Source organism: Myxocyprinus asiaticus, chromosome 7, assembly GCF_019703515.2.
Source record: "Myxocyprinus asiaticus isolate MX2 ecotype Aquarium Trade chromosome 7, UBuf_Myxa_2, whole genome shotgun sequence".
NCBI classification, from domain to species: domain Eukaryota; kingdom Metazoa; phylum Chordata; class Actinopteri; order Cypriniformes; family Catostomidae; genus Myxocyprinus; species Myxocyprinus asiaticus.
The window spans coordinates 18,060,303-18,073,163 of record NC_059350.1 but is presented as its reverse complement, the minus strand read 5'-3'; the positions used below and the strand labels follow the sequence as shown (position 1 = coordinate 18,073,163).

Genomic DNA, 12,861 nt, shown 5'->3' with positions numbered 1-12,861 from the left:
GCGGGCATAGGTGCACCGCGAGCGCCTTTATCCACCGGGGGATTGCCGAATAACCCTTGGCCGCCCCACCATCGAGGGTAGTGAGAGCGGGGAAGCTGAAAAGATCGGGACCGGGCAGTAAAAGGTGCACTTCCGGGAAGAAAGGAACGGGGCGGGGCGTGGCTTTGAGCGGCGCCGCGAGCCCCGGAACCAATCACAGAGCCGCGAGGGTTCAGGGAAGAGCGGTGAAATCCACTCTAACCGACGCTCGCGGCTGTCCGGGAAAGCATGTCGTCACCTCCGCGTCAGCCTGTGACTGGGCAATCGACCCCGAAGGGAGGAGCCCAGCCGAGGCTTCCGACTGGACGAGCCCGCTCTCCGATGCTGCGCTCGAGAGCTCATCACTTTCGCGGGCTCCGAATAAGAGGTCGAACTCGCCGTGAGACGAGCCGGCGGACTCACCCGGAAGCCCGATCGGGGCAGACGAGCGTGCTGGGGAATGGGAGTTCCGCGGGGGGATACCCGGCGGAGGCGGTCCCATTGGGGTCCCCAAATCGCCCCCAGTGCTAGCCGCGCTGGCCTCAAACCCGTGGGTAAAAGGACCGAGGCGGGAGCCTCTGGGGTGGCTCGCTTCCTTACGAAGGCGAGCCGCGACCGCAACGTTGCCATGGACACATTCTCGCAATGAGAATGTGACCATCCACGAACGCTGTCTCCGCGTGAGCAGTGCCCAGACACGAAAGACAGTGATCGTGACCGTTAGAAGGCGAGAGATAACGAGCACAACCAGGAATAACACACAATCGGAAAAGCATCTTTAAAAAGACGCGTCTTTAAAAAGACGTTCCGTGTGTGCGCTCTTTTAGAGAAATATATACTCTTTTAGAGGGGAAAAATGCTCTTTCAGAAAATATACTCTCTAGTTTTTCTGCCGAAGCGCCCAGGGGCATTCTCTGCAGTGCACCAGTGCAGAGGAGGGAGAAGCCACTGAAATGCGCCGTCAGATCCAGCAGGTGAATGAACAGTAGTATTCAGCTCAATGAGCATGACCGTTCGGCTCCGAAGAGAAAATCTGAATGAGTGGTTGCATACCAGCTCCTTTTATACCCGTATGTTCGGGGGAGTGGCATGCAAATACCACTCGCCAATTTTCATTGGCCTTTTATCAAAGACCAGAGGTGTCTCGGGCTCCCAAGAGTGACCCCTAGTGTCACTACATCGACACCAACGTCGAGTGAGTGACAGATAGGGAACCACTCTGTACAATTGTGGTGAGAAGAATAGCATCTCAGAATGCTATTCTGAGATGCGGGTTGCCACTGTTTTGGCGGCACGAGGGGGACCTACACAATATTAGGCAGGTGGTTTTAATGTTGTGGCTGATCGGTGTACTTTTGAAACAGTGAGTATTTTAACGTTTACGGATTGGCCCCTATTCACTTCCATTGTAAGTGCCTCACCATAACCCAGATTTTTTCTTTTTTTTTTTTTTTTTAAGAAAAGGAGGGGCATGTCAAAAGGATTTTTTTGTGGCAAGCAATATTATACCACAAATGCTTTCGATTGAGCTGATTTTGTATCGAACTGGGAATATTCCTCTAAGAACTTAGACATAAAAGTTCTTAATTGAGCCTTAATGCAAATAATCCACCTGGAATCTACAAACAAACAAAGGCATGTTTTTCTGTCTAGTTACATCATTCTTTGCATCTTTGCATATACTTCAGTTTCATAACTCAACAGTCCTCTCATTTTATCCTGTTTTTACTGTCTCTCTCTGTGTTTCTACTGTATAAGATGTGTCTGTAAACTCAAATTTTCTAAAAATAGCATCAAGCTTGTGCAATTCCTAGTTTAAGTACGATCTTTCTGCCAGTCCTGCATGCAGCTATATATGTACTTACTGGAAACTGATGAAACTGGATGAGGCTACACTTTAGCTTACAGCTTAGTAAGAGAGAATGAGGAAATGTTGCTGTTTCCTGTCTAACAAATGACTTCCACAGCACGGAGGGTGATGTGAGTGTGAAAGAATCTACCGCTGATACAAAGGAATAGCTCACCCAAAATTCAAATCTGTCATCATTTACTTACCCACATGTTGTTTCAAACCCATATGACTCATATTAGCAGAATGGTAGCCTCAGTCACCATACAGTTTTTGTTGAATGGGAAAATATGCAATACAAGTGAATGGTGACTGAGACTAACACACTGCCTAACATATCCTTTTGTGTTCCTCAGAAGAGAGAAAGCCATAGGAGTGCAAGTAGCACTCACCTCACTTTTATGCCACATCACTATTCACTTCCAGTATAGAGCATTTTCTAACTGTGTATGTTTTCCTCAGGTGTAAATACTGGCATTATGATGACAACCTCCTCACCTCCAGTGTGATCATTGTTTTCCATAATGAGGGCTGGTCCACCCTGATGAGAACGGTGCACAGCGTCATCAAAAGAACTCCCAGGAGATACCTGGCTGAGATTGTCATGATTGATGACTTTAGCAACAAAGGTAAAACTGCCATCTTGAGCATGTGTGTACTCTTTACTTGACTTTTTTACTTGGGTCAGGGCTCAAGCCTGTAACTGTTTTCTCAACCGATTGGTAGACCATAGTTTGATAGCAGATTAAAAGTAAAAAACACAGTAAAATTAGTCCATCTCTGGTTTGCTAGTTTTCTGACCCTTGAAAATCAAATCCCAAACCCAGTGTAATTAAGCAGGAGACCATCTTGTTTTTTGGGTCTTCTGAACTTCATTTCATTGAAGGTAGAGCAGAAGCTAAAAAGCATTCTCATAATATTATATATACATTACAATACATGTAAACCGATTGGATGAGGTCAGTAATTTTTTTCTTTCAAGGTCAGAGCTTGTTCAGGACTTCAACAAAGAAATTCAGACAATTAAATTGTTAAGACAACTAAAGCCGTACTTATACTGCAAATGCAGCACAGGAAAGTTGCATTGATGCTGACTGTATTTAATGAGGCTCAGAGGAGGTATACATATATTTGTGTATGTTTCCCTCATATCTTACATCAATGTTCAATTTATTTTTTATATTTGCGAAATTCCAAATATTAGGTAAATGTAACACAAGATGACATCACTTCTTCAAATCTTTCTTCAGTCGATTTAAATCAAAAGCTGTGTCCCAAATGAAACACTATGCACTTACAAAATGTACTATGCACTCAGCCATGCAGTATATTAATTTTCAAAGTGTATCATCCCAAATGGAACACTTAACGTTTCTACTACACGGAAGCATTTGCCGTTTGACAGTTGACGGAAGTGACGTTTCAAACCCAAGCGTTGCATTGCCGCTAGCTTTAGCGCGCTATCCACCCTCAGTTCAACACTTATATTTCAATAGTATACATATTCACCGCATGGTATGATGGTAAAGCATTTAACTCACTTTCGTAAGGTGCTGTCTTCACAGAAGTTTCGCTAATTGCCATAATCTCCATTATTTACAGTGGTTTTGCCAGATCACCATCGCTACCGGTAACTCTGCCTCTTCCGCTATGTACGGCAAGCCACGTGCATAGAGTGCACGAAGTGGCCAACATTCCACACTCCGTTTAACAGTTGAAAAAGTGCATAAAAAGTGTTGCATTTTCAGTGTAAACATACTACTCGCACTACTTCAAAAATACTTCAAATGACATAAAATAGTGCAGAAGTGTGCGGTTTGGGACACACTTAAAGTCTTTATAGCAAGTCAGTTCACTGTCTGCCATCTTTGGAACGCTCCCTGGAAGCTATTTGCAGTCATGAAAGTGCAGCTACTTGAATGGGGAAAGACTGAAATCTTCAAAACAGTTGGTCAAGAATACGATCAAAGAACATATTTCAAAACAGCAGTAAAATCTGACAACACTGGTTTCATAAATTCATAAAAATTCCTTGTATTGCTAATGCGTATACGCATTCTCTAGCTGATTGACAGGCAATGTTTGAATTTAAAAGGTGACTGGCTCTTTTACCTGTAAGGCGGGACTTCCTGTGAAAGTGAAGAAATCTTAATAAAAATATGTTATAAATATCTAATATTGAAACATCTAATATTCAATATAATGCTAATTAATATTACAAGTTAGAGTTTAGTATAGTGCTGCACAGCAGAGCATCACAGTATTAATGAAAACATTGATGAAAACATTTATTCAGTACAACAGTCTTGCTTGTAAGATGCTTAAATATAATGTCATTAATATTGTAATAGTAATAGTAATATTACTGCTACTACTACATTGCATATTACATTTTACTATAAAGTAGTTTTATATTTCTTTCGCAATTTCTTAAGTTTCAAAAGTCTAGTTAAATTCAGCTTTTATTTTGCCGAAAAAACAAGTTTGTATGTTTTTGATGACAACTTCTCGCCTCCGAATAAGCAGTTTGCTTTATGGCCTACATGTTCTTATTAAACTGCAAAAGCCTGCAATTTCTTTATATAAAAATATAAGGTTAATGAGTGCTCTGCTCTCTGTCATCTACACATAGAGCAACCTTGATGCTCATGATGATGTGTTTTCAGTGTATGAGCTGCATGCTTCACACATTCGCTTTGAAACGCACATGCAGACTGTATATTTATTTATTTAATCATAACACTTGGACATACCACGATTTGATAAATTGTGCATTCATACATTCATTAAGTCACAAAAATGTCAAATTCTGTGACGTTCAACATTTTATATTTAATTCTGTTTTGATGACTGTATTCCGCAATTCCGTCTGTGTTTTCACATCGTGGAAATCTTTGTGTCCTTGAGTACTCAAGTGTAAATATATTAAATCATTAGTGACCCTTACCTAACCTGTAATGAAGAATCATTTAATCTGGGCTGGAAACTACCCCTCTTTTTCCACATGGCAGTCAAGGGTGTGTACTCCAAACTCTACATATTTTCTGGATCACTAGATGGTTCACTTTACATTTCTGATGCCTCATTCCATTTTATAATACTGTGGCAAGAAAAAGTATGTAAAACCTTTAGAATTAGCTGGTTTTCTGCATTAATTGGTAATCAAATGTGATCTCATCTTCATCAAAGTCACAAATATAGACAAACACAATGAACTTGAGCTAACAACACACAACAATTGTAATCTTTCATGTCTTTATTGAACACATCCCATTAAACATTCACAGTACGGTGGAAAAGTAAGTGAACCCTTGGATTTAATAACTGGTTGATTATTTTTTGGCAGCAATAACCTCAACTGAGTGTTTCCGGTAGCTTCCCTGTTGGGATGATGTTTTCATGGTGATACATTTATTCAGTACAACAGCAGTCTTGCTTGTAAGATAGTGCTTAAATATAATGTAATTATTATTGTAATAGTAATATTACTGTTACTACTACATTGCATATTACATTTTACTATAAAGTAGTTATATATTTCTTAAAATATATAATATTAAAGTGAACAGCAATTATTTGTTAGATAGCAGCGGATTTCTTCAAGTCTTTAGCTGTCACTCTAGGGTTCTTTTTTCCATTATTGAGCATTCTGTGGTGTGCCCTTTGAGTCATCTTGGCTGGACAGCCACTTCTAGGGAGAGTAGCCACAGTACTAAATCATCTCCATTTATAGACAGTTTGTCTAACTGTAGACAGATGAATATCTAAGCTCTTTGAGATAACTTTGTAACCCTTTCCTGCTTTATGCAATGCAACAATTCTTGATCGTAGGTCTTCAGAGATCTCTTTTTTTGTGAAGCGTGGTCCACACCAGGAGATGCTTCTTGTGAATAGCAAACTTAAAATGTTTGAGTGATTTTATAAGTTAAAGTAGCTCTAACCCACACCTCCAAACTCATTTTATTAATTGGATTTCAGGTTTGCCAAATTCTGACTCTAATTTGCTTTTCTTTTTTTTTTACATCATTAGCCTAGGGGTTCACATGCTTTTTCCAACCTACAAGAACAATACAGTAATTTGTGTGTTATTAGTTAAAACAGATTGTGTTTGTTCATTATTGTAACTTAGATGAAGATGAAACCAGATTTTAAGACACATTTATACATAAATGAAGGTAATTCCAAAGGGTTCACATACTTTTCTTGCCACTGTATTTTAAATGCATTAAAGCTATTAAAACAGTGTTTTGGGACAAGTGATGTAAGTTTTGGCTTTTTGATACCTTTTAGTCTACTAAAAACCCTTTTGGATAAAGGTACCAGTGCTCTGTGGGATTTTCATATGCTGGCTGTTTTGTGTTGTCACTGTCTTTAAGCAGTTACTGGTTTTTCAGGTTTAAGGAAGTGAAGAATGACTTTTTAGAAATCAATCTCTAGTGACTCTGTTCTGCACTCTTAAAGGGGCGTTCAGTAGTACTCTAGCTAGCGTTAGCATTGCTCTTCTTCGTGTACTTTAAGTACCGATACGACAGTGGTGTTAGATGTTGTACTGCCATCTATCAACGTGGATCAGCATGATCGTCTCTGCTGCTCCCGCCAGCTCTGGAATATCATTTGCATCTGGAAAATGTCGGAGTTTGAGGTCATTTCTAAAGTTATTTATTACTACTATAATATAATTGCTTTGCCTAAAAACAAACAGCAGAATTCAAGCGAACAGACTTCTACAGGTAAGGACATATTATTATTGTCCCTTATATCAATAATCTTTAATCTGCCTACATTTCACATTATTTCTAAAGACAGTTATTACCTTTATTAGAGAACTGCTTAGCGTGAAATAAACCTCAATTATCTAGCGATACAGAATGTTATGGTAAAGGAAAGATTAGAATTGTTTTTGATGATCAAATTTTGCATGTCCATGAATACTGTATTTGAAGAACTCGTTTTGTTTCCAAGCAAACCAATGTCATGGTTTACTCAAAATCCACAACAAATGCTGTGCCAAGCTACTAAACGAATGAAGGCGTATGCCATTTCATAGAGGTGGAAGTAGATGGGGCCCCCCTAATATAGCTGTGATAACAAAGAAAATAAAATTACATGTTGCTTTCCAGTTGCGTTTGTAAACACTGCTGAAAACTGTCCATTACTAACATACGTTGACTACACGTGTAATTTTAAAAAAGTTTGAGGGAAACCTGTATGAGTTTTCTATAAATTCCACCGATACTATTTTAGAGAGTGGTCTAAACAATTAATCATTTCTTACCTGTCCAACAAAAAAGAAGCAACATCGGCATAACTACTCCATCAAATCTTTCCACCTTGTGTATGCCGTACCGATGTTTACTCTATTTTTTTTCTGTCTTCTTGCTTAGGACCATTTTCGCTTCTTTGGCAATACAGCTACTGAATCTCCTGTTGTCTCTGATTCTAAAGCACGATAATAAGTATGTTCCATTGTGTTCTTTTCGCTCTTCGCATCACCAAACAACATTGTGCTAAGCATAGACACGTGTATCTACATAGGCGGCAGCCAATGAGCGCAAGGATTTTGTTCTACTACGTTTAGTAAAATACAGTGGACCATGTCATTTCAACATGGTGAAACACATTAAAGGGGTGACCCGCACCATGTATAATAAAAACACTTTTTATAGAATTGTATTATGAGTACAGTCTTCATCTCATGTAAGTGTACACCATTCAGATCACTCTTCACAAAAACACAATTAATTTGTTAATGTGTAAAACTTTTTTAATTAGCCCCAAATTACTGAATGCACCTTTAAGTGAAAGAGTCTTACCTTTTTTACAGCATGTAGACAGTCTGACTGAAGATGAATGCTGAGCACCTATTCTTTAATATGAGGCAAGCAGGCTGTGTGGAATGGAGATTTTACTCATTGAGAGATCATTCACAGTGAATTTATGAATTAATGCAGTGCTGCAGAATCAATATATTATGTTGACTTTGATGTCTTTGGATAGAATGTTTCAAGTACTTGGTAGTAAAGGCTAGTAAGGCTTTGTTCACTCCACATACAATTTCAGTTTCTGCTTTTTCATATCCGATCTTAAGGACTGTCTGCATTTGCTCGTTGTTTTTCTGCTTAAATCGGATCCATTTGTCCAGGCAAAGTCAATATCTGGTATAATTGCGTGGGTTGCTAAACATAAGGGATTGGGCCCATATGGAATCGTCAGACTTTTTCTGCATTTTCTGGTTTTGAGGAACAATCTGCAGAATTCTGTGCAATGGAATAAAACAGGGCTTCTGAAACTTTCTTAGCCCATGGTCTAACTGTGGACAGATGAAAATATAAGCTCTTTGAGATAACTTTGTAACCCTTTCCAGCTTTACGCAAAGCAACAATTCTTGATCGTAGGTCATCTGAGACCTCTTTTTATCGAGGCATGGTCCATGTCAGCAGATGCTTCTTGTGACTAGCAAACTCAAAATGTATGAGTGCTTTTTATTAGTCAAGTTACCTCTAACCTACACCTCCAATCTCATTTGATTAATTGGATGCAAGGTTTGCCAACTCCTGACTCTAAGTAGATTTTGTTGATGTAATAAGTTCACATACTTTTTCCAACCAACTCTGTGAATGTTTGAATAATGTATTTAATATGTACATGAACAATACAATAATGAGTGTGTTATTAGTTAAAACAGATTGTGTTTGTTCATTATTGTAACTTTCAAACCAGATTTTAAGACAAATTCACACATAAATGCAGGTAATTCCAAAGGGTTCACATATTTTTTCTTGCCATTGTAAATTGTAGATATAGGCTAAAGACGTCTAAGTTGAAACTGATCAAATCAATTAAATTCAGTTTGAATTAGAATAATATATCACTTAATATCATGCTTTGAGATTACTCAAGGCATAACACATTTTACCCCCTACAAACATATACCGTGGGAACCACCTTTTTCTGTTTATATTCACGGTTACATCAGTTCTTTTCTATCTTACTAACTTTTCAACTGTTGAAAAATTGTCTTGTTCTGACAGAATTTCTGCGGCTGTTGTGTGAGGAGATACCGTCTTATTTTGTTAAAAGAGTGAAACATTACTTTGAACTTGCCCACATAACACATTCTGGGTAGTGATTCAACGATAAAAAAATGTCTCTCCCTATCAGATTCTGATACCTGAACTCTCAGATACCAGAGTTGTTTTTTTCTTAATCAGTTTAGAATATCTATACCTCACTGTTTGGAACTGACTGGGGATACTCTTTTATATGTAAAGAAACAAAAACATCTAACTACACATTATTTCATTATATAATGGAGAAGAAAAAAAGCAATTACATAAATTTTGTAGCCTTTTAAGAAAAACGTCATTTTTAATAGTCTTCTAGCAAATTTAACAGTAATTCAAGTTTTCAGTAGAAAAGAAGCCAGTTCTCTTTTCACATTTTTCAATTTGTATCTGGATTTAAATATCAGTCCTCTTTTTTGTTCACTTCAGTTGTAATAGAATATCAATCCACTTTTCAATCACAGATATTTTTTGGAAGCCAGTCAAGTTAAATAGTATTGTATTATAAAAAATACGGTATAATGCTACTACTACTAATAAATATTAGAATTTTATTATGCAGTAGTAATGTATTGCAGCCGTAATTTCTGAACTTTCAACCCTGGGGCTTTTATTTTGATGGAACACTCCAGGATGATGGTGACCTTAGAATATCTGTGTATGGGCTAGTTCTCAATAGTTTAATATGCTTTTTGTTCAAAATCTGGTGAATTGCTCCTATGGTTCCGATATCAATGCATGTTAGAAGCGAACTGAACTATCTTGATTATCTGCATCTGAGATGTACACTCACTGAGCACTTTATTAGGAACACCTGTACGCCAACTAGCAGTGCAATGCATAAAATCATTCAGATATACAGGTCAGGAGATTCAGTTAATGTTCACATCAACTATCAGAATGGAGAAAAAATGTGATCGACCGTGGCATGACTGTTGGTGCCAGACTGGCTGGTTTGAGTATTTCTGACACAACAGAGCATCGCTCTTTTACAGAAGCGTGCTGCGCATGCAGACTACAGTATATATATTTATTTATTAAACCCAACCATTTGAGATTCACAAAGCTACCATATGTCTTCAAGAGACTTTAAATAAAATGCATGATTCATATGGACTACTTTTAATGGTGCTTTTATGGTTATTTTATGCCATTTTTGGAGCTTGACTGTAACAACCATGACCAACACACAGTATTGGATTTGGATTGGGCTCGTCGGACCGATACCCGATCAAGTTAAAAATGTCCAGGTATCGGATGGTGCATCCCTAATTCTGGCCACTCCGCACTGATATTTTAAGTAAACCCGGAAAAACAAATCCATCGCTAAATTTGTCGTCTTTCTGTAGTGTACAAGTGTACTAGTGTACAAGGTCACATTGGTAAGTGTGAATGTCAAACTGAGTGACAGTTCGCAGCATGACCAGCACATGACAGCGCCTCAGCTGATACTTCGGAAAGATATTATTACTCTGTCACAGAGTGTGCATAATGATATTGCAGAGTAGGTTTAATACTGTCCAAACTGTACTATAGTTGGATATAATTAATTTGAACTGACAAAAATGAGTGCATGTAAACATACTGTGTACAAAGCCTAAAAGTAGTTTGTATGTGTTCTTTGTATAGTTCATCTTAAAGAGAGGCTGGAGGAGTACATAAAACAGTGGAATGGACTGGTCAAGCTGTTCCGCAATGAGAAAAGAGAGGGTCTGATTCAGGCCAGGAGCATAGGAGCCCGCAAAGCCACTCTGGGACAGGTTTGGGCCCCATAGTTTACATTCTGTTTAATGGATCTATATGAATTTATGTATTTGTTTGTCTCACACTGTGGTTCTGTACTCAGGTGCTAATCTACCTGGATGCTCATTGTGAAGTTGGGCTGAACTGGTATGCCCCACTGGTGGCCCCCATTTCAAAGGACAGGTATGACTTGATATTTGGGCCTATTTTATGCCGACTGAAGAGACCTTGAGGAAAGATTAGTATTTTTAATACATATTTATAAATGTATACAGGGTTCACACGGTCATGGGAAAACCTGGCAATATCAGAGAATTTTAGAATTGTTGTGATTGCCAGTCATGGATGTTAAAGGGATAGTTCACCCTAAAATTCAGTCATTGTTTACTCACCCCTGTGTTGTTATAACCCCATATGAATTTATTTCTTTTTCTTAACACAAGTGCACACACATTGTGCTCAGTGATGTCATACAATGGCAGTCTCATACAATGGCAAAAGTATAATTCAGAGGTCTAATAAAATAGGTTTTATTATAACCTTTAATAAAATAAATTGTATTATGTGTTGTTTGGTGTCAGGTAAGGACACAGTGTGTCTATGGCTGCCTTCAGCCCCATCACTCTGTTTGATTGAGGACTCTGGTTCAAATATATAAGGCTGGGCATTGAATGCATTTATTTTTCGACTACAAACTCTTCAGGCATGTTTTGTAAGTTTTGTTCTCTGGTTTGTGTGCAGCTATGTTGAGTTTTCAGTTGTTTATATCACTGTTGGTCCTGTTGAAGCTAAACAAAATGAGTTCTTGCTTGAATGGCCCATATTGCGAGGGGCTGCAGCGCATTGCTCTCGTGAAGGGAGCTCTAAAGCTCACGTGCAGTCTGTCTCATGAACGCGCACAGGAGATCAACGTTCGGTCAAGATCTTCACTAAATAATCAATTAGATTTTGGTTTGTTTCTCACCAAACCTTATTGTTTTACTTCAGAACAAGACATGAGTTGTGTACAATAATTTATTAGACTTCTGAATTATGCTTTTGTGTCCTTTTGAAGCTTGAAGAGGTGGTCACCATAAACTGCCACTGTATGACAGTAATTTTTTTTCCTCAATATTCTCCCTTAATGTTAGGAGAAAGAAGGAAAGTCATATGGGGCTGTAACAACATGGGTGAGTAAACAATGACTGAATTTTCATTTTTGGGTGAACTATACCTTTAATAGAATTTTAATTTAATTTTAATATTATCTTAATGCTGTCATGTTGTTCCAAACCAGTATGACTTTTTAATTTTTTTTTTCATGTAACAAAAAAAAGGAGATGCTAGAAAGAATGTTAGCCTCATTCACCATTCACGTCCATTTTATGGAAAAAAGATGCAATGAAAGTGAATGGAGACTGAGGCTAGCATTCTTTCTAGCATCTCCTTTTGTGTTACATGAAAGAAGAAAGTCATATGGGTTTGGAACAATATGAAGGTGAGTAAATTATGGCAGAATTTAAATTTTTGGTTGAACTATCCCTTTAAGACTTAATGGAATGTCTTTCAGCCCTAAAATATTTCATCAGCTAACAACTGCTCTTTATAGAGTGCACAGTCTATATTATGATTTTTAAAAATCCTTTTTGACTAATAAACTGGAACATTTATATAAATGTGTATGCATATTCTATTACCTAAAATGGGAATGAATGGATGGAAATATGTTGATATAGTAATATATGGAAATGTAAAAAAAAAAATTTTATATGCTACCCAGGTAAGGTGGATTTAAATGTATCTTACCCTAAATGTATTGTTAATATTATTTTATGTTAATGTTGCAGAACGGTCTGCACAGTACCGTTGATAGATTACATAGATGGCAATGATTATACCATAGAGCCCCAGCAGGGCGGGGATGAGGATGGCCTGGCGCGAGGCGCCTGGGACTGGAGCCTCCTGTGGAAAAGGGTCCCTCTCAGCAGCAGGGAGAAGGCTAAGAGAAACCATAAGACCGAGCCTTATCGGTAAACGCTGCCTTCACCCTCCCTGAAGCATGATCATTAAACTCATTCTGTCTCTCTCCTGTTTTGTCTCCCCTCCTCCCTTGTGTGTGTGTGTGTGTGTGTGTTGAATGTATATGTGTGTGCCCGTGTTTGATTGCATGGAACTCCCCCTTGCACTCTCATCCATCCTCTGTGGCTG

At 38.3% G+C, this 12,861-nt stretch overlaps 1 protein-coding gene across 2 annotated transcripts in view; it reads left to right on the top strand.

The window, feature by feature from the left end:
• Nucleotides 1-12,861, top strand: part of galnt7 (UDP-N-acetyl-alpha-D-galactosamine: polypeptide N-acetylgalactosaminyltransferase 7) — a 32,827-nt gene that overhangs the window by 15,135 nt on the left and 4,831 nt on the right. The window contains exons 3-6 of one of the 2 annotated variants that reach the window (XM_051702936.1): nt 2,330-2,496; nt 10,561-10,691; nt 10,778-10,857; nt 12,501-12,683. In XM_051702936.1, the coding sequence (XP_051558896.1) occupies nt 2,330-2,496; nt 10,561-10,691; nt 10,778-10,857; nt 12,501-12,683 (561 nt within the window). The remainder of the gene's footprint in view (nt 1-2,329; nt 2,497-10,560; nt 10,692-10,777; nt 10,858-12,500; nt 12,684-12,861) is intronic. The other variant, XM_051702935.1, reaches the window with a different exon arrangement.